The 19,583-nt window shown below is 43.7% G+C and overlaps 1 protein-coding gene and 1 long non-coding RNA gene across 2 annotated transcripts in view; one reads left to right on the top strand and one right to left on the bottom strand.

Moving 5' to 3' along the window:
* Positions 1–757: 757 nt before the first annotated feature.
* LOC309567095 (myosin-4-like) overlaps positions 758–19,583 on the top strand; it is a 46,147-nt gene continuing 27,321 nt past the window's right edge. Inside the window, exons 1-10 of the mRNA XM_082272419.1 lie at positions 758–821; positions 1,616–1,669; positions 4,430–4,643; positions 4,738–4,881; positions 8,160–8,316; positions 9,147–9,174; positions 12,632–12,746; positions 12,834–12,926; positions 13,473–13,536; positions 15,471–15,569. Of these exons, the coding sequence (XP_082128545.1) occupies positions 4,443–4,643; positions 4,738–4,881; positions 8,160–8,316; positions 9,147–9,174; positions 12,632–12,746; positions 12,834–12,926; positions 13,473–13,536; positions 15,471–15,569 (901 nt within the window). The 5' untranslated portion in view covers positions 758–821; positions 1,616–1,669; positions 4,430–4,442. The remainder of the gene's footprint in view (positions 822–1,615; positions 1,670–4,429; positions 4,644–4,737; positions 4,882–8,159; positions 8,317–9,146; positions 9,175–12,631; positions 12,747–12,833; positions 12,927–13,472; positions 13,537–15,470; positions 15,570–19,583) is intronic.
* Positions 2,069–3,727, bottom strand: LOC309567004. Its single transcript, XR_014225909.1, has 3 exons — positions 2,902–3,727; positions 2,725–2,784; positions 2,069–2,666 (listed from the first exon to the last, which is right to left on the bottom strand). It is a non-coding gene; the product is annotated as an uncharacterized lncRNA (long non-coding RNA).

Here is a 19,583-nt window from a genome sequence, read left to right on the forward strand (position 1 = left end):
TTTCTTTCTTTCTTTCTTTCTTTCTTTCTTTCTTTCTTTCTTTCTATGGATCTCTTTTATCCATTAATCTATCTATCTATCTATCTATCTATCTATCTATCTATCTATCTATCTATCTATCTATCTATCTATCTATCTATCTATCTATCTATCTATCTATCTATCTATCTATGGATCTCTCTTTTATCTATCAGTCTATCTATTGATCTTTGTATCTGTTAACTATTAATCTATGTATGTATGTATGTATGTATGTATGTATGTATGTATGTATGTATGTATGTATGTATCTATCTATCTATCTATCTATCTATCTATCTATCTATCTATCTATCTATCTATCTATCTATCTATCTATCTATCTATCTATCTATCTATCTATCTATCTATCTTCTCTATGTATCCAGCTATCTGTCTTTTTATTTATCCATGTGGCTATTATCACTCACTTAAGTCGATATCTATCTATCTGTCGGGTAATGATTTCGGTTACCGTTGGAGTGTGAATTGCCGAGTCCTCTGCCCTCTCCTCTCCAGTCTGTAGCAGCTCCAGTTACATCTCTGTCTTCCACTCTAATAGCCAGCCATCAGATCTCATAGCGTTAATGATTTGTCCATATGGCCGTGTGTACACAAGCAGCCAATAATATCTCGCCGTGCCCCCATGGATGGCAGATCGTATCCTCGACACATTTTTACAGCTGCGGCCAGAGTCTGATTCACCAAATATAGAGAGTGAATGTGCTGGGGCAGCAATTGCGTGTATATAAAAGTAGTTGAGATGCCAGGGGGGCTCATCCTTCACTGCTCTGCATCTAGAGGTAAGACTGTGCCAGAGGAGCCACCATACTACCCAGACCACTAACCTTCATCACGGATTATGTCGGGGGCCCGGGGTCCCTTCCTACCGGGCTGGACTTTTTTTTTTTTAATTTACAATTGGTCAAATAATTGAAATTTATTAGTTTCATATTTGACTGTACGAATTCAGCTTAGAAAGTAAAAAAAAAAATTTTTTATTTGAAAATGTATTTCGCTACATAAATTGGAAACTTTTAGATTCCCAACCACAAACAACATTTTCCTATGGCCTCCTTTTTATTTATTTATTTTCTTTTTTTACAATAAGAGCCAATTGGGATTCTGCAAGGAGGACGGGATTGGTCCAGAGCTTGACAGGCAGTGTAGAGAATCACCAGATGTCTATTTCCCTCAATAATGACTCGTCTGTCTGGCACAGACAAGGGGGAGGAGTCCTCCCTGTAATGACCTCTATTACTGTGGATATCACCCAGTTTGGAGCAGGATTAATTAAGAAAATCCATTTATGCATCAATATTGGTTGGAATAAGACCCTTTATTTGCACTGGGCCGTTATCCGCTGAATTTGGCTTTTAATCACAGCAAATTTTTTTGGTTGGAGTTTAAGAGGAATATAATTATACTGGATGCCAGTTTGCTTTATTAAAAACTTTTCTGTGCTCAGGAAAGTAGGCCATACTATCATACACCCAACTTTTACCTATATTAATGATGTCTGTCTATATGTATTTCCTTTGTGTCATGTGATGCCATTTATATCCTATATTTATTAAAATGTCTTTCTTTTTCACAGCTTCATTTCCCTTCCAGAGTCATCATTTTTTAACATCTTAAAGGCATATTAAAGGTGAGAAGCCATCATTGTCCTTATCTATGTAACATTTAGGTCTAGAGGGGATGACCAAGCCAAGTAGTTTTCTACCATTGTACTTTATTTATAAAGAGATAATTTTTTCTAATATTCTACTTTACTTCTTGCTGGAATTTTGTTGTAAAATATCTGTCCTATCTGTCAACTCCCAGTTAAGCCTGGCATCCCGCCATGGCTGCCATCCCACATTAAACCCTGGCGCCCCACGGTTGGAGGACATGGACTGTATTACAAATTCCATGCCTTGTTAACCCCTGGCCCCCCACTGTTGGAGAACATGAAGTATACCATATGTTCCATCCATGCCATGTTAAACCCAGACAACTCACCTTTGGAGGATGTGGGCTACATTGCATGTTCAATCCCAACTCCCAAGTTAAACCCTTGCAACTTTCCGTAGGAGTACGTGGACTAAACTACACGTTCCCTTCCTTGTTAAACCCTGGCACTGTTTTCTGGGAAGTCATGGACTATATTACATCATCCATCCCATGTTAAACCCTGGCACCCTGCTCTGGGTGGACATGGACTATATTACATGATCCATCCCATGTTAAGACCTGGCACTGTTTTCTGGAAGGACATGGACTATATTACATGATCCATCCCATGGTAAACCCTGGCACCCCGATCTGGAAGGACATGGACTATATTACATGATCCATCCCATGTTAAACCCTGGCACATCACTATGGGAGGACATGGACTATATTACATGATCCATCCCATGTTAAACCCCAGCAACCCATCGGGGGAGGATGTAAACTATAATGCTTTAACCATCCCATGTTAAACCCTGACACCCCGCTCTGGGAGGTCATGGACTATATTACATGATCCATCCTATGTTAAACCCCAGAACCCCATTGTGGGAGGATATGGACTATATTACATTAACCATCCAATGTCAAACCCTTGCACCCCGCTCTGGGAGGACATGGACTATGTTACATGATCCATCCCATTTTAAACCCTGGCACTGTTTTCTGGAAGGACATGGACTATATTACATGATCTATCCCATGGTAAACCCCAGCACCCCATCGTGGGAGGATATGGACTAATTGGCATTAACTATCCCATGGTAAACCCTAACACCGCTCCATGGGAGGACATTGACTAAATTACTTGATCCATCTCACGTTAAACCCCGGCACCCCATCATGGGAGGATGTGGACTATATTACTTGATCCATCCCATGGTAAACCCCGGCAGCCCATCGTGGAAGGATATGGACTATATTGCATTAACCACCCCATGTTAAACCCTGGCACCTCACCATGGGAGGACATGGACTATATTACATGATCCATCTCATGTTAAACCCCGCCACCCCATCATGGGAGGATGTGGACTATATTGCTTTAACCATCCCATGTTAAGCCCTGACATCCCATCATGGAAGGACAAGGACATTGTTACTTGATACATCTCATGTTAAACCCCAGCACCCCTTCATGGGAAGATGTGGACTATATTACTTGATCCATCCCATGTTAAACCCCAGCAACCCATCGTGAGAGAATGTGGACTATATTATTTGATCCATCCCATGTTAAACCCTGGAACCCCATTGTGGGAGGACTTGGGCTATAATACACATTCCGTCCTTTGTTAGACCTGGAACCCTGCTGTGGGAAGACATGGACTATATTACATGTCCTACCACTTGTTAAGTGTAGATTTCCACATCTGCATTAAACATACCAAATTAAAGATAACTTGTTTACCCCATATATATATATATATCAAGGCATATAATAAATATGAATTTGTATATGATAAACGCATAGTCTATTTATGAGATTTAGCTAAAACCTAAAGTATATGTAAAGCCAAAATGCTTTTAGTAGTGTTAGGTGGAGGGATGAAAGGTTAGAACCCCTGTTAAGGTTTTTATTTAGTCCTCTGTAGCCCATTATGGGGATTTCCCTTCATTTCCTGCCCTACAGACATAAGAGGAAGAGAAAGGAAATCTCTCGAAAGGAAGGGTAAACTGTCTTTTGGACAGATGGGCCCAGGCCCAGATTAGTTGTTCCCAGGGCTTTTTTTCAGCGGGAACGTGGGGGAACGCAGTCCTGGCACCTTCTTCAATGCTGAATGGTACTGTATTTAATGGCAAGGGGTGCTTGGGTGTGCTGGAGGGTCTATTGATAATGGCTGCTGGGGGAATCTATTGTTGCTGAAAGGGATCTATTTTTGCATGGTTGTTTATTGTTTCTGGGGAGGTCAATTGTTGCTGGTTTGCTGGAGGGGGGCTTATGATGCTGAGGAGTCAATTGCTGCTGGATAGGACTTGCTGTTGAGGAAGGGGGTCTGTTGATGCTGGCTGCTAGGCGATCTGTAGTTGCTGGGGAGGGTCTATTGCTGGTGGATGCAGGGGATCTATTTTACTGCTTTTCTTGCTATCATTAGCAAATTCCATACAAATTACTTAGCACCACAAAATGATACCTGGCTCTGTATTCTGTAAAGGGGGCGGCACTAAGAGTCGGGGGGGGGGGGATTTGAATCAAGAAACGGTGCTCATGGGTGGGTAGGGGCAGATACAACAATTGACCCAAAAAGGGGGAGTTCCTGCACCTATTCTCTGAGAAAAAAAGCCCTGGTTGTTCCTATTGGAAGATTCCCTGTTATTCTGATGACAACTGTAACATTTTAAGTATAGTGACTCAGAAAATGTTAAATATTACCAACATTTCAGAAAATGCTAATATTAATTGATTATTTCATAGAAAACCAGCAGCCATGGGTGATGGTGAGATGGCCGTATTTGGGGTCGCAGCCCCTTTCCTCAGAAAATCTGAAAAGGAGAGGATTGAGGCTCAAAATCGCCCCTTTGATGCCAAAACCTCCTACTTTGTAATCGACCCAAAGGTGATGTACGTGAAAGGTACCATCCAGTCCAGAGATGGGGGAAAAGTCACTGTAAAGAAAGAAGACAATACCGTAAGTTGGAGAAAGCAAAATCTCATCTATGTTATAATACGTGTTTATAATAGCTACACTCGGTTATGTTTAATATCTACATGCTTTTCTGTAGACCGTAACAGTGAAGGAAGATGACGTTTTCCCCATGAACCCTCCAAAGTTCGACAAGATTGAAGACATGGCCATGATGACTCACCTAAACGAGGCCGGTGTGCTGTATAACCTCAAAGAGCGTTATGCAGCCTGGATGATCTACGTAAGTGGGAATCACATTACATGGAAAAACAATATCTCAAACTACACAAAAAGACTATATACGGGGCCAAAAATAGATATGGTGGCTCTGGTGGCCAGTACACATGTGTTAAAGTATGTAGTAAGCAGTGATCAAAAAAAATAAATAAAAGACAATTACATCCTCTCCTCTAATTTTAAAACTTTTCCCCAACACCAAAGAGGCAATTGGCCAATCATTCTCAGCCTTGAGATAAAATAGTTATTATGAAGGAGACACTAGTAATTGTCACATTCAACTGTAATGTTGAAAACTTTTTAGCACTCATTTGGGTAGCTTCCTTGGTTCTTATAGGTGGCAGGAACATTCGTTTTTGATCTATCCGGGTGGCTCAATCACCTTCATCCAAATAACATATGGAACGTGTCAAAGCAGATGTTGATTGTCAAAGAACAAGTCTTTTACACCTTCTGTCATGTTCCTGAACAAAGTGGACAAGTGTTGAGGTTCCTAACACCAGTGTTGGGGTAGTTACTCAAAAAATGTAACTAGTTACTAGTTACTTCTGTAAATTGTAACAAGATTACTTTACTAGTTACTGCATTTGAAAAGTAACTCCACTACTTATTACTTTACTTTCCTCTTTCTTAATTGACCGTGTACAGGGCTGGCCTTAGGTGTTCAGGTGCCCTGTGCGAGCTAATTCTGTGGCGCCCCCACTGCGCGCTTGACCACCACCCCCCTGCACATTTTCTTGCACTTTTTTGCACTTTATTTGACTTTTCTTTTTTATGATCACTAATAACTTAGCCCCCCTTACATTAGAGACCCCTCACAGAGCCCCCCTTACATCAAATACCACTTTACATTAGAGATCCCTACAGAGCCCCCCCTTACATCAAAGACCCCCTTACATTAGAGACCCCCACAGAGCCCCCCCTTACATCAGAGACTCCCCCCACAGAGCCCCCCTTACATCAGAGACCCCCCCACACAGAGCCCCCCTTACATCAGAGACCCCCACACAGAGCTCCCCCTACATCAGAGCCCCCCACACTGAACCTCCAGGCCGCGGTCGCCGCTTACCTCCCGCTGTGCGGCCTGATCATCTGCGAGCTGTAATGGCTGCACGGCGCCCCTGTTGCCCATGGCGCCCTATGCGGCCGCACAGCTCGCACACCCCTAAGGCCGGCCCTGACCGTGCAGAAGAAGATACATGACACTCTTTCTGCATAGAGTTTATTGTATAAACACAGGCTTTGGGAAACATGAGAACAAAACCTGAAAAAACAGAATAAAACATAAAGTGCAACAAAAAGTCATAAACTTCATCCCTCTCTATTCTTCCAAATAACGATTGTATCGCACGGCTTGGGTAACGCAGGAAAGCGCCTTCCTATAGCCTAGTAAAGTAGTGTAGTTACCTCCTATAGCCTAGTAAAGTAGTGTAGTTACCTCCTATAGCCTAGTAAAGTAGTGTAGTTACCTCCTATAGCCTAGTAAAGTAGTGTAGTTACCTCCTATAGCCTAGTAAAGTAGTGTAGTTACCTCCTATAGCCTAGTAAAGTAGTGTAGTTACCTCTTATAGCCTAGTAAAGTAGTGTAGTTACCTCCTATAGCCTAGTAAAGTAGTGTAGTTACCAATATTAGTATTGTAACTAGTTACATTACTTCGTTACCAAAAAAAGTAATGTAGTTACTGTAATCAGTTACTTTGTAACTAGTTACCCCCAACACTGCCTAACACTCATTTGAACTGGAGAAGCTGCTTAGATTATGGGGAAACGTCTTCAACAATGCAGAACAAGTTCAGCTAAATGTGACAAACCAGAGGTGTAACTAGAACCTTCAGGGCCCTGGTGAAAGAAACCATGAAGGGCCCCCTGAACATCTGGCCGGGGCCATTCCCTTCAAGCCTGGGGCTCTTCCCACTGATCCTGGGGCCCTTTACTCTCATTGTGGGGCCCTTTATTACTGTCCCGCAGTGGGACCCTTTCACAAGTTTTGCAGTGGGCCCCCTTCCTGCCATCTTGGGGCCTCCCCACGCCGGTGGAATGCCAGGGCCCAGTTGTAAGTGTGACCTTTTGTGATCCTCGAAGTTCACCCACTGTCAGTCGTTTTTATTTTTTGGTATTTTAATTGTCTTATTTTTTTATCTTTTTATTTAACTATTTAATGTCACTGACTATGACTCTGTCCATTCAGAAAAGGAAGAAGCTGGTAAATTACATATTTATCGACGCCTTACTGGTTCTCTATTGTGACACATTCCCTGCAGCAGCCGGCAGGAGAGGGGAGGGAGCACAGTGATGGGGGGGGGGGGGGTAGCACAGTTGGGGGGGGGGGGACCAGGGGAGCACAAAGGGGCCCAGAGACAGCAGAAAGAAGTGAACTGGATAGGAGGAGTGGCATGGGAGGGGAGGGGAAGCACAGTGGGGGGGGGGGGGGGAGTACACAGGGGCCCAGAGACAGCAGAAGAACACAAGTGAACTGGATAGGAGGAACGGCGGGGGCAGCATACAGAGGAACCAATCTCCTCCATTTTCCTCCTGCATCTACAGGAGGAAAAAGAAGGACAGTAATTTCTCTACATGCTGCCCTCGCCGCCCCTCCTATCCAGGCCAGGTGTACAGGGGAGCCACACAGGCCCCCTGAAGCATGGGGCCCGGTTGCAATTGCAACCCCTGCAACCCCTGTAGTTACGCCCCTGTGACAAACTACTAAACTACTATACTGTGACCAGGGAGAATGAATGTTCAGCACATATTATTGGATGGGTTTTCAAGCACATGTGATGGGAGCACACCAAAAAGCACAAGCTAATCATGAAATAGTTGTGGTGTCTGTATTTTGCCTTTCTCTTCCATTTATTAAATTGCTAGATAGGTGCCACATGTCCACCATGTTCAGCCTCTCACAAACTCCGGCTGGCTTCGTTTAAAGGAGGTGGAACAGGTCCCAGGGGCAGATGTGGTCATATTTAAGGCAGTTGCCCAGTCTAACAGTATTTTCTTTTTTTTTTACCATATTTTTATTGAAGATTTTCAGGAAAGTATTAATTATAATCATTTCAATATACGCATATTTAAATATGCAAAAAGTACATTGTTAGTTTGCTGTCTTTATATTGAAAGGTAACTTAACATAGTCAAAGTAGAGATTGCAATAGTAGTAAAGTGATTTGCAAATATTTCTCCACTTGAGAGTGTCTGATGCTTATGCTACAACTGTAAAGAATCTTTATTGTCCTTTGCTAACCACATCTAACATGTTGCCTCCACTTGCCACTTGTCATACAGACCTACTCCGGCCTCTTTTGTGTCACTGTCAACCCCTACAAGTGGCTGCCTGTGTACAACCCCGAGGTGGTGAATGGATACAGAGGGAAGAAGCGTCAAGAAGCTCCACCACACATCTTCTCCATCTCTGATAACGCCTATCAGTTCATGTTGACTGGTGAGTCACATCAAATATTGACCCATGGTTGCCTTCTGTCTGCTGCTCAGTACATCTAGTTCTGTCAATGAGTTGCTTTCTTGTGGGTTTTTCAGCAGAGTCTTTATACCATCAGTCAATTGATCAGTGGCGGCCGGCCGATAGGGGGCGCAGGGGCGCCGCCCCCCCCCCCCCAAAAAAAAAGAAAAAAAGATTTAAAAAAAAAGTCAAATTTTCGCCCACTAGTGGCGCCGGACTGTGTCCTGGGTATGGGGGGGGGGGGTGGGGTTTTTGACCCCACCCTCGGCCAGCAGGGGCGCCAATTGGCGCTCTTCAGGGGGTCATCGGGGCGCAGAGCAATGCGCCCCGATGCCCCCCACTTTTCTGATGTCCGGGTTGTGATTGGTCCAGACTCCAGCCTGGACCAATCACAGTAGGACATCATCTGGTGACGTGACGCGTGGGGCGGTGCTCCGCCCCGGCATCACAATCACCGCTTCCGCCTTCAGACTGACTTCCTTCCCGCCCGAGTGTGTCGCGCAGCCAGCAGCAGTGGAGAAGATGTCCCATCCGCAGCTCTGCACACCGCACTGGGCAGGCACTCAGACCGACGAGGCGACTCGAGTCACTCACCACTCACCGTCACCAGAATTGATGGTTACATTAGATCATTTCTACGTGGCAAGCCTAAACAAATGTGGAAGCCCTATTAGTTTTTAGGCCTTAGCTTAGCTGCATTCCTCTCCAGTGCCATACGGTGCCTCCTAGGGACAGAAGGATGAATAAGCTGTAGGGGATTATTTTTATTTTTTACTAGAGGTCTAATTCTATGTATATCATTCCCCCCACAGATCGTGAGAACCAGTCCATCCTGATCACGTGAGTTCACTTTCTTATGTCTGCACAACTATTGACATCTGCATCACTTGAGTCATTATTACAAATGAGAGTGAAGGGGGGAGAGCGTCCTCAGCCCATATACCGTAGGACATCCTCAGCTCATATACTGTAGTGTGTGTCCTCAGCCCATTTACCATAGGACATCCTCAGCCCATTTACCATAGGACATCCTCACCCCATATACTGTAGGGTGTCCTCAGCACATATACCATAGGACATCCTCAGCCCATATACCATAGGACATCTTCACCCCATATACTGTAGGGTGTCCTCAGCACATATAACATAGGACATCCTCAGCCCATATACCATAGGACATCCTCACCCTATATACTGTAGTGCGTCCTCAGCACATATACCATAGGACATCCTCAGCCCATATACCGTAGGACATCCTCAGCTCATATACTGTAGTGCGCCCTCAGCCCATATACCGTAGGACATCCTCGGCCCAGATATTGTGGGGTGTCCTCAGCCCATATACCAAATGACATCCTCATCCCATATATTGTAGGGTGTCCTCGACCTATATACCGTAGGACATCCTCACCCCATATATAGCAGGGTGTCCTCGGCCTGAATACCGTAGGACATCCTCAACCCATATGCTGTAGTGTGTCCTCATCCAATATACCATAGGACATCCTCAGCCCATATACTGTAGGACATCTTCAGCCCATATACTGTGATGTGTCCTCAGCCCATATACTGTAGGCCATCCTCAGCCCATATACAGTGGTGTGTCCTCAGCCCATATACAGTGGTGTGTCCTTAGCCCATATACAGTAGGACATCCTCAGCCCATATACTGTAGGGCATCCTCAGCCCATATACAGTGGTGTGTCCTTAGCCCATATACAGTAGGACATCCTCAGCCCATATACTGTAGGACATCCTCAGTCCACATACTGTGATGCGTCCTCAGCCCATATACAGTAGGACATCCACAGCCCATATACTGTAATGCCTCCCCACCCATATACAGTGGGCAGACCTCAGCCTATGGTGGAGATAACACAGAACCTATTCTCCTTTACTCTACTGTAGTATCACATAGATCCTCTGACATGTGTTAACTTGATAGTGTGTGTCTAAGATCTCAGTGATGCTACAAAAGTAAAGTCTTTACATGTTTCCTGTCTCAGGAGCGAGGAGCTACATGCCGAGGAGGGGGGTAAGACAGGTTCCATATTGCAATACGAAAAAAGATGTAAAAATGCAAGGGTATTGTTATATTTTAATCAGATCTGCTCTTGCCCTGGGAAATAAAGCACAGAGAAGGGGAATGAATGCAAAATGGCAAAAAAAAAAAGTGTTTGGTCTAATTTTTTGTAGAGGAGTTGGCTTATTAATAATTCTGCCCCATGGTTCAGATGTCCCTCATTACATTAGGGTACCACCATTCAGACTAGGTTTCCTGCATCTCAGTGTTCAGACCTGGGAACAAAGAAGTAAAGCAATTACAGGAACAAGCAAAACTAAACCAAAGAAAATTCCCAGCTCGACTCACCAGCCAGCCTGCAACCAACCCAATCATCTTGTCTAATATTATGAGTTAAAAACGGGGGACAGTATGTCACTAGCCTGGGAGCAAATAGGGGGCGAGCGCGCGCCACCGGAGGCGCGCTCCCGCCCCCGCTCGTACCCGACGAAGCCGGCGCGTGTGTCCGGCGGACCCGATGTCCGCCGGTCACTCGCGATTGTCGGGCAGAGAGGGAGAAAGGCAGGCGGCTAATGTAAACAAAGCCGCCCGTCATTCTCCCCTGTGTAAAAACACAGATCACTCGGTCCTGCTATGTAGGACCGTTGATCTGTGCTATTACACCACTAGCCACATCCAATGACAGTTGGAAACACGCCCCTAGGGACACACTTAAAGCGGAGTTCCACCCGAAATTTATACTTACCTCCATCTTCTCGCTCCCGGTCACCTGAAAAACAAATGGATAATCGCAATTTTTTTTTTTTTTTTCACTTACCTTTTAGAGAAAATATACTCACCTTACTTCCTTCTTCCTCCCCTCGGCGGCCACGGCGATTCGTCACTTCCTGGCTCTGCAATGATTCCTGGGAGCTGAACGTCATCACTCCCAGGAATCATTGCGCCTGCACCGGCCCCGACGTCAGTTCCGGGGCGCGCGCGTCATTCCCTTCTAAACAGCTTCTGGGCATGCCCAGAAGCTGTGGAGGGATGACGCGCGCGACCCGGAAGTGACGTCGGGGCCGGTGCAGTGCATCGTGGGACCGAAGAAGAAGGAAGAGGATGCAGAAGAAGATCACGCTGGCTTCAAGCTGCCCACACCTGAGATGGCAGCGCTGGACAATACATTTTCAAGGTAAGTATTTCTCCTGAAAGGTAAGTGCAACCCGGGACAGATCAGAGGCTAGCCATTGTGGAATGTACTAGCCCTGACTGTCCCGGGGGTATTTTTATTAAAAAATGTATAACGAGGGTGGAACTCCGCTTTAACCCCTCCCTCTCCAATAAAGTTAACCCCTTCCCTGCCAGTGTCATTTTTACAGTAACAGTGCATATGTATAGCACTGATTACTGCAGTAATGTCACTAGTACCCCCAAAAGTATCAAAAATGTCAGTCAAGGGTCCGATCTGTCCGCCGCAATGTCGCAGCCCCGCAAAAAAAATCGCAGATCGCAGCCATTACTAGTTAAAAAAAAAAAAACAAGAAAAATGACAAAAATCTTTCCCTTAGTTAGTAAACGCAACAACTTTTGCGCAAACCAATCAAAATACGCTTATTGTGATTTTTTTTTTTACCAAACATTGGTAGCAGACAACAAATTGGCCAAAAATGTAAAAAAATTTAGATTTTTTACATTTCTGGGGGGGGGGATTTCATATAAAAAAATGTGAAAAATATTGTTATTTTTGCAAAATTGTCGCTCTTTTTTTGTTTATAGCGCATGATCAAAAAATCGCACAGGTGATCAAAAAAAAAGAAAGCTCTGTTTGTGGGAAAAAAGGACATCAAATTCGTTTGGGTACAGCATCGCACGACCGCGCAATTGTCCGTTAAAGTCACGCAGTGCCGAATCGCAAAATACCCCCTGGTCAGGAAGGGGGTAAAATCTTCCGGGGCTTAAGTGGTTAAGTAAATCAACCCCAAAGTGTTGTAGTCAACGCTCATTGTGCAGTGAAGAGAAAGCTAAATATGACTTAGGAAATTACAGAAAATGGTAGATAGTGCAGACTGTAAGTTAAAAAAATCTAATCGTGCATTCGAAAATTGTTGGTGTAGTTACTACCAGACCTGTAGAACGCATATCATGCAGTGGGTGGTATTGTCTGACACTAAATGATTGCCCAGCTTGGAGGCTCTAAATTCAATGGCAGGTCTATTCCTAAAGGAACCCCTAAATCTGACAGGTCCCCAAAAAATTAAGATTCAGTGATTACTACATCTTGTATCCCCCCAGTGGAGAATCCGGTGCCGGAAAGACTGTCAACACGAAACGTGTCATCCAGTACTTTGCCACAATTGCAGCTATCGGAGAAAAGAAACCCAAAGAGGATGAGCCGGGAAAGATAAAGGTGAGTCACCAGTAAAAGGTCATGGTGAACCCAACAGCAGGAAGAAATCCTCTCTTACACCTGTATGTTTCACTCCACCAATTCTAGGGAACTCTGGAGGATCAAATCATCCAGGCCAACCCTCTACTGGAGGCCTTCGGCAATGCCAAGACGGTCAGGAATGACAACTCCTCCCGTTTTGTAAGTTGGTCTAAAAAACCTGACTGGGGTTTTGGGGCTTCTGTATCCTGATGTCTATGTCCTTGCCTGCAGAGGCATAACTGGAACCTTCAGGGCCCCGGTGCAAGAAACCATAAAGGGCCCCCTGGACCCCTGGCTGGGGCCATTCCCTTCAAGCCTGGGGCTCTTCCCACGGATCCTGGGGCCCTTTACTCTTGTTGCGGGGCCCTTTATTATGATCCTGCACACAGTGGCCCAGAGACAGCAGAACACAAGTGAACTGGATAGGAGGGGTGGTGGGGGCAGCATACAGAGGAACCAATCTCCTCCCATTTTCCTCATGCAGCTACAGGAGGAAAAAGGAGAACAGTGATTTCTCTACATGCTGACCCCACCCCTCCTACCTAGGTGTACAGGGGAGCCGCACAGGCCCCCTGGAGCATGGGGCCCGGTTGCAATTGCAACCCCTGCATCCCTTCTAGTTAAGCCCCTGCTTGCCTGTATTTTATATATTTTAAAATGTATGAACACAAACTTTAGCCCTAATGCTTCTTGTTTGATGTACAGGGTAAATTCATCAGAATCCATTTCGGCACTACAGGAAAGCTGTCTTCTGCTGATATTGAAACATGTAAGTAAAATGTCTTATAGAGAACTAAGGCCCAACTTCCCTCCTGTTCTTATGGTGCCACACAGACTTTTTACTATCAAAGCCCTTCTATACCCCTGAATTGTGGCTGGTGCCGGGTATTTCTTTGCTAGATAATGTCATATATCACCTCTCTGTGAAAAGTCTAGTATGCTCTAGTATACTCACAGCTTTGATGTCCCTGCCCATATGGTTGTGCCCAACCTACTGTACAGTGGTGTCCACATGCTCAGATCAGAAGGTCCTTCTCCTTGAAAATACAGATAGTGGTAGCCCCAACCGATAGCTCGGTTCAGGGCCATCTTTAACACAGGGCAAAAGGGGCAGCTGCCCTGGGCCCAGTCATTTATTGTTATGGTGCCCTAGGCAGCTTCCCCTTGAGCCCACACTGCTCGCAAATAGTTGATAAGTGGATTCGGGAGGACCCAAGAAAATGTTTGCCCAGGGTCCAATCAATATTAAAGACGGCCCTGGCTCGGTTGGTTTTAAGGTGCAGCTGTATGGCACCTGTATAGTAAAACCTGCAGTAAGCTCGGCAGATATGAATATTCACATCAAACTCTCCCATCCATCCATGTCTCCATGCTTTATTTTGCTGAGAAAACACTTTAAAAAACACCCCCCTAGCATATCTAGGTGCGGCCATCTTGAGTAAGGGCCGATGATTCATTGTAGAGTGTACTTCCTGGAATCTATCTGCTTAGGCATTGAGGAAGGAGGGTGTGCTTAGTAAGTCCCTCATCCCCTCCTCCAGATGAAAGAAGAAAATGCCCATGAAGACTCCTGGGATGTATGACATCATTTTGGCCTAGGCCATAAACCAGAGAGCAACTGAACAAATGTAAAAAAAAAAAAAAGTTAAAACAAACAAATATATATATATATATATTAATTAATATAATTAATATAATTAATTCATTAATTCATTCATTCATTAATATAATATTATTATATATTATATAATATGTATATATATATATATATATATATATATATATATATATATATATATATATATATATAAAGGGCTAGTAGCAAAGGATTTAAATAAGTTAAGGGTCTATAGCAGGGGTAATGAATTAAAATTCAAGGAGGTCCGGTCGCTAAAATTTTCTTTGGGCCGAGGTCCGAATCTCAAGTCTGTGCTATGACTCAGAAAGATGGGCAAAACAAAATGTGTCCATCAGCGTTGCTCTTAACATAAAATATGCCCATTAGAGTGCCCCTTAACATAAAATTTGCCCATCAGCATGACCCTTAACATAGAATAAGGCGCATTCTGATGGGCACATTTTATGTGAGGGGGCACTCTAGTGGGCATATTTTATTTTATGGGGCACTCTAATGGGCACAAATGTGCCTATCTGTGTGCCCCTTAACAAAATATGCCCATCAGTCTGCATTTTATAAAAATAAGAACCCCCTAAAAAATGTGCCCCACATACCTTTGGGGGCGGAAAATGCCAGAGCCAGGAGCCGTGAATAGCAGGGGGGCGGGCGTGCACGTGATGTCCCGCCTCAGCTCGCGGCTAGGCTGAGCGTGAGAGTCAGGAGCCGCAGTTAGGAGCAGGTAACGGGGCGCGCATGCCACGTCATGCCCCAACTCGCGGCCGGCTGGGAGGGAGCCGAAGAAAGAAACAGGGAGCGGGGCGCTCACACGGGATGTCACTGGTTGCTGGGACACCCGCCGTCCCAGCAAACCAATGTCTACTTACAGTAGCGGCCTGACGGGTCCGGGCGGAAGCATCGTGCGGTCCGTTCCTGGACCGCGGGCCGCCATTTAATGACGGCTGGTCTATAGAGACCCTTTTAATTCTCTACCATTGTTACTTTAATATGTCTGATTGTCTTCAAACTGCATCAAACACTAAAAAAATGCAGCCAACTTTTTTGTTATAAATTATTGTTTATTCTAGATCTTCTGGAAAAATCCAGAGTAACATTCCAGTTGTCTGCTGAGAGGAGCTACCACATCTTCTACCAGATCATGTCCAACAAGAGGCCAGAACTGATTGGTAAGTAATGCTAAAGAAGACAAGTTTATTAACTTCTTTGTGTAAAAACATTATTAAGTTCTTATACACAGGGCTGCTGATAGGGGGGGGGACCACCAGCCCTCTTGTAGGGGGCCAGAGCTCACAGGGGGGCCCACACAGAGAGGGGGATTAGTGATGGACGACAAATACAGAAATCTTCCTCCAGCACCTGAATCTGATCTGTCCCTCTCCCTGCTATCAGCTTTTATTTGTTGAGAAAGAGACAGTCGTCCCTCACTAATCCCCCCTCCCTGTGTGGGCCCCCCTCCCAGCACTTATCTCTGCTCAGGAGTTTATTTGTAAATTGTAACTTTGTTTCTCTCTCTCTGTCTCTCTGATCACTGAGCTCCAACTGCCCAGCCTGTATATTTTTCTCATCTCATCTTCTTTTTTATTTAACATCGTTTTTTTCTTTAGATTTAGCAGGAATTATGCGAGTTATGTTATATTTGTGTCTGCTAATAGTGATTTTGTTGTAATTTTAGCTAAATATATCTTTAATATATCTTTAATATTTCTTTGGGGGGGCCCTGCCAGGTAGTCTGTACGGGGCCCCGCGATTTCTAACAGCAGCCCTGCTTATATAGCGCGGACAATTTTTATGCAGCACTTTACATACATATTGTACATTCACATCAGTTCCTTCCCTCAAGGGGCTCACAATCTAAGGTCCCTAACTCGCATTCATGCATACACATACTAGGGCCAATTTAGACAGGAGCCAGTTAACCTACCAGCATGTCTTTGGTGTGTGGGAGGAAACCTACGCAGGAACAGGGAGTACATGCAAATTCCAGGCAGGTAGTGCCGTGGTTGGTATTCAAACCAGCAATAAACAAGCAAAAAATTGGGGGAGCAAACCCTGAACATGTATATCTAAAGCCGGTGCAGCTATGGACCAAGCAACATGTATATTAAAAAAGAATAGCGCAACCATGCAAAAGAAATGGCTATCAAATATGGAGACAATCCATAAATAAAAATGGGGGTTTAGTCCCACCATATGGCCATATCGTGCTCAAGCCCACCACTGCGTCAAAGTACCCCATTATCAGTGGGTCCTACACTATCCATAAAAAAGGGGTGAATCCAGCCTCTCTTACCCTTGGAGACAAAACTTAATAGAGTACATGTGTGTGTGGGGGATGGGATGCTCAACCTCATAAGTCTGGTCAGACCGAATACATAATAAACAAGCAAAAAATTGGGGGAGCAAACCCTGAACATGTATATCTAAAGCCATTCAAACCAGCAACCCTAGTGCTGCCAGGCAGAAGGGCTACCCACTTAGCCACTGTACTGCACTGTTAAAGTCCATTAACCTTCCTCGCAGTATTCCCGAGTGTGGCTCGGGGTTAATATTCAGTGCCAAAAGCGGTAACCCCGAGCCACACTCGGGATTACCCCAGAATGAAACTCACCTTCCCTGCGATCCCCCGCCGTCCTCCTCCAGCCACTCTCCTGCTGTCCTCTCGCTGTTTGCTAGACCGATGCCGGCACCTTCTTCCGGTTCCCTTCCCTGCAAGTCGCGGGGGGGGGGGGGGGGGGTTGTGGAACTGGCGGGAGATTAAAAAAAAAAAATGACATAACAGTGTAATCTGTTAGGATTACAACTTTGTATCATTCCATTTCACCTAGAGGGTTTTCCAGTGCCCTGCCTGTACTTTTTGCGGTACCTCGTGCTTGGAAAATTGATAACGTCCATGGCGTCCAAAAAGCTTTCCATTAGTTCAAAAACGCTTTTGGACGAACTGGGAAACAGCGACGGTGTATCGGAATTATTTGAAGAAATGAGCGACAGCGATTCGTGGGAAAATTCATCATCAGGTACTAACAGTGACAACAGCGACGATACTGCGATGTGCGGACTTGGTGCTCTATTGACTGCGATACGGATCAGGCAGCGCCCCCCAAGTACAGATTCTCCCTCATAATGAAATATCTCCACTTCGAAAACAATTAGGAATTTGATGAAATATTTTATTATTATATTATAATTTTATATATATTTTAAACTTTATCATACCCGGGATGTCTACTAGACTCTTGTTTGGACAGATTTAACCTTCCTGGCGGTATGATTGTGTCCGATTTTAGGTGCTGAAAGCGGTACCATTATTTTGCATCTAATTCTTAAGGACGAGCAGCCCAAACCAACTATTTACATATGATTTTTTTTTTACTGTGCGTTCTTCTTTATAACATCTCGGGTATGATAAAGCTTGAAACACAAAATCATAAATTATAATATAATAAATAACTATAAATAAGTATATATATATATTGTAAAAAAGTCTGGTGCGCTACTAAATTGCAATAAAATTAACAATGTCAATCATGCACACAAAATAGTGTACAAACAATTTGAAACAATTTGAAACAAACTGTGACTGACGGCGCGACACCTCCTTCGCTCTGACGCGTTTCCTCCCTATTGGGCTTCCACGGAGATAGGAGGGGGGGTTCACGGAAAACACATTACTGTATATTGATTTGCAAGAGAAGCCAGAGACTTTGTTTACTCACATTTTCATTTGTTTCAAATTGTTTCAAATTGTTTGTACACTATTTTGTATGCATGGTTGACATTGTTCATTTTATTGCAATTTAGTAGCGCACCAGACTTTTTTACACTATTTCATTCATACACCTTTGGTAGCAGCACACTCACATTTATCAGCACACTTTTCCATTTATATATATATATATATATATATAAATATATATATCTATATATATATATATATATATATATATATATATATAGATATATATATATACACATATATATACATACATATATTATATATATATATATATATATATATGTGTATACATATATATATATATATATATATATATATATATATATATATATATATGTGTGTATACATATATATATATATATAGATAGATATATATATATATAGATATATATATATATATATATAGATATATATATATATATATATATATATATATATATATATATATATATATATATATATATATATATATAAATAAAGTACAGTAAAACTGCAGGAAAGGGCACTGGGGGGGGCAAACTAATGTCAATTTATTTTATTTTGTAATGCAATCCAAAAGGATTACAATATATCAGTGTGTTTGTGTGTTTTATTTTTCAAATTTGCCGCCGGTTCCACCCCCCGCGTCACAGGAGACGGAAGGCGGGGCTCACAGCATCGGGGGAAGGATCCGGCCGCCGTATGCTGCACGTGGGATCCCGGGAGTACCCTCTACCAGGATCCAGCAATGCTCCCTGGCGGTACCCTGAGTGTGGCACTGAAATTCTACCCCGAGCCACACTCGGGAATACCGCTAGGGAGGTTAAGTGGGTTATTCCTAAGAATTACAGGCCTAAAATGAAAAAACAGCAGATTTACATGCAAAACAATGTACCGCTTTTAGCACAGAAATTCTGACATAATCAGACTGCCAGGGAGGTTAAATAAAACTATCAAATAAATATCTATTTCTGTGGTGTGTTAGACTGATTTATGCCTTTGCTTCTTATATCACCTGGGGGCTCCTGTGGGGAGATCTCTTGGTTCTACTATGAAGTCTCCCTCCTGCTGCTACTTTTTCTATAACACGAGTATCCAGCAACTCTAAGAAAAGGTGTAATACAACCGAAAGTGATATATGAATTTTGGAAGGACTGGTCTTATGAAATATTGACAGATCAGATCTCAGGGGGGGATGCTAGTAGTAAAAATATAGTGAATTATTAGTTGTCAAATGTAAGAAAGATAGAGATGTTAACAAATTTGGAGGATGTTTACAAATAAGCAGCAGAAAATTTTGGCAAGAAATAGAAAATTGTCACTGAATTGGTGACTTGTGATCTGGGATGTAAACTTTTAGACCCCGTTCAGACAGGGGCGACACGACTTGCTGGGGCGACCTGTGAAGTCGCGTTGCACAGCGTGCACCGCGACCTCGGCGCGACTTGCACGGACTTCATATCATTGA

Source organism: Pelophylax lessonae, assembly GCF_965119305.1.
Source record: "Pelophylax lessonae genome assembly, chromosome: 11".
Lineage (NCBI taxonomy): Eukaryota > Metazoa > Chordata > Amphibia > Anura > Ranidae > Pelophylax > Pelophylax lessonae.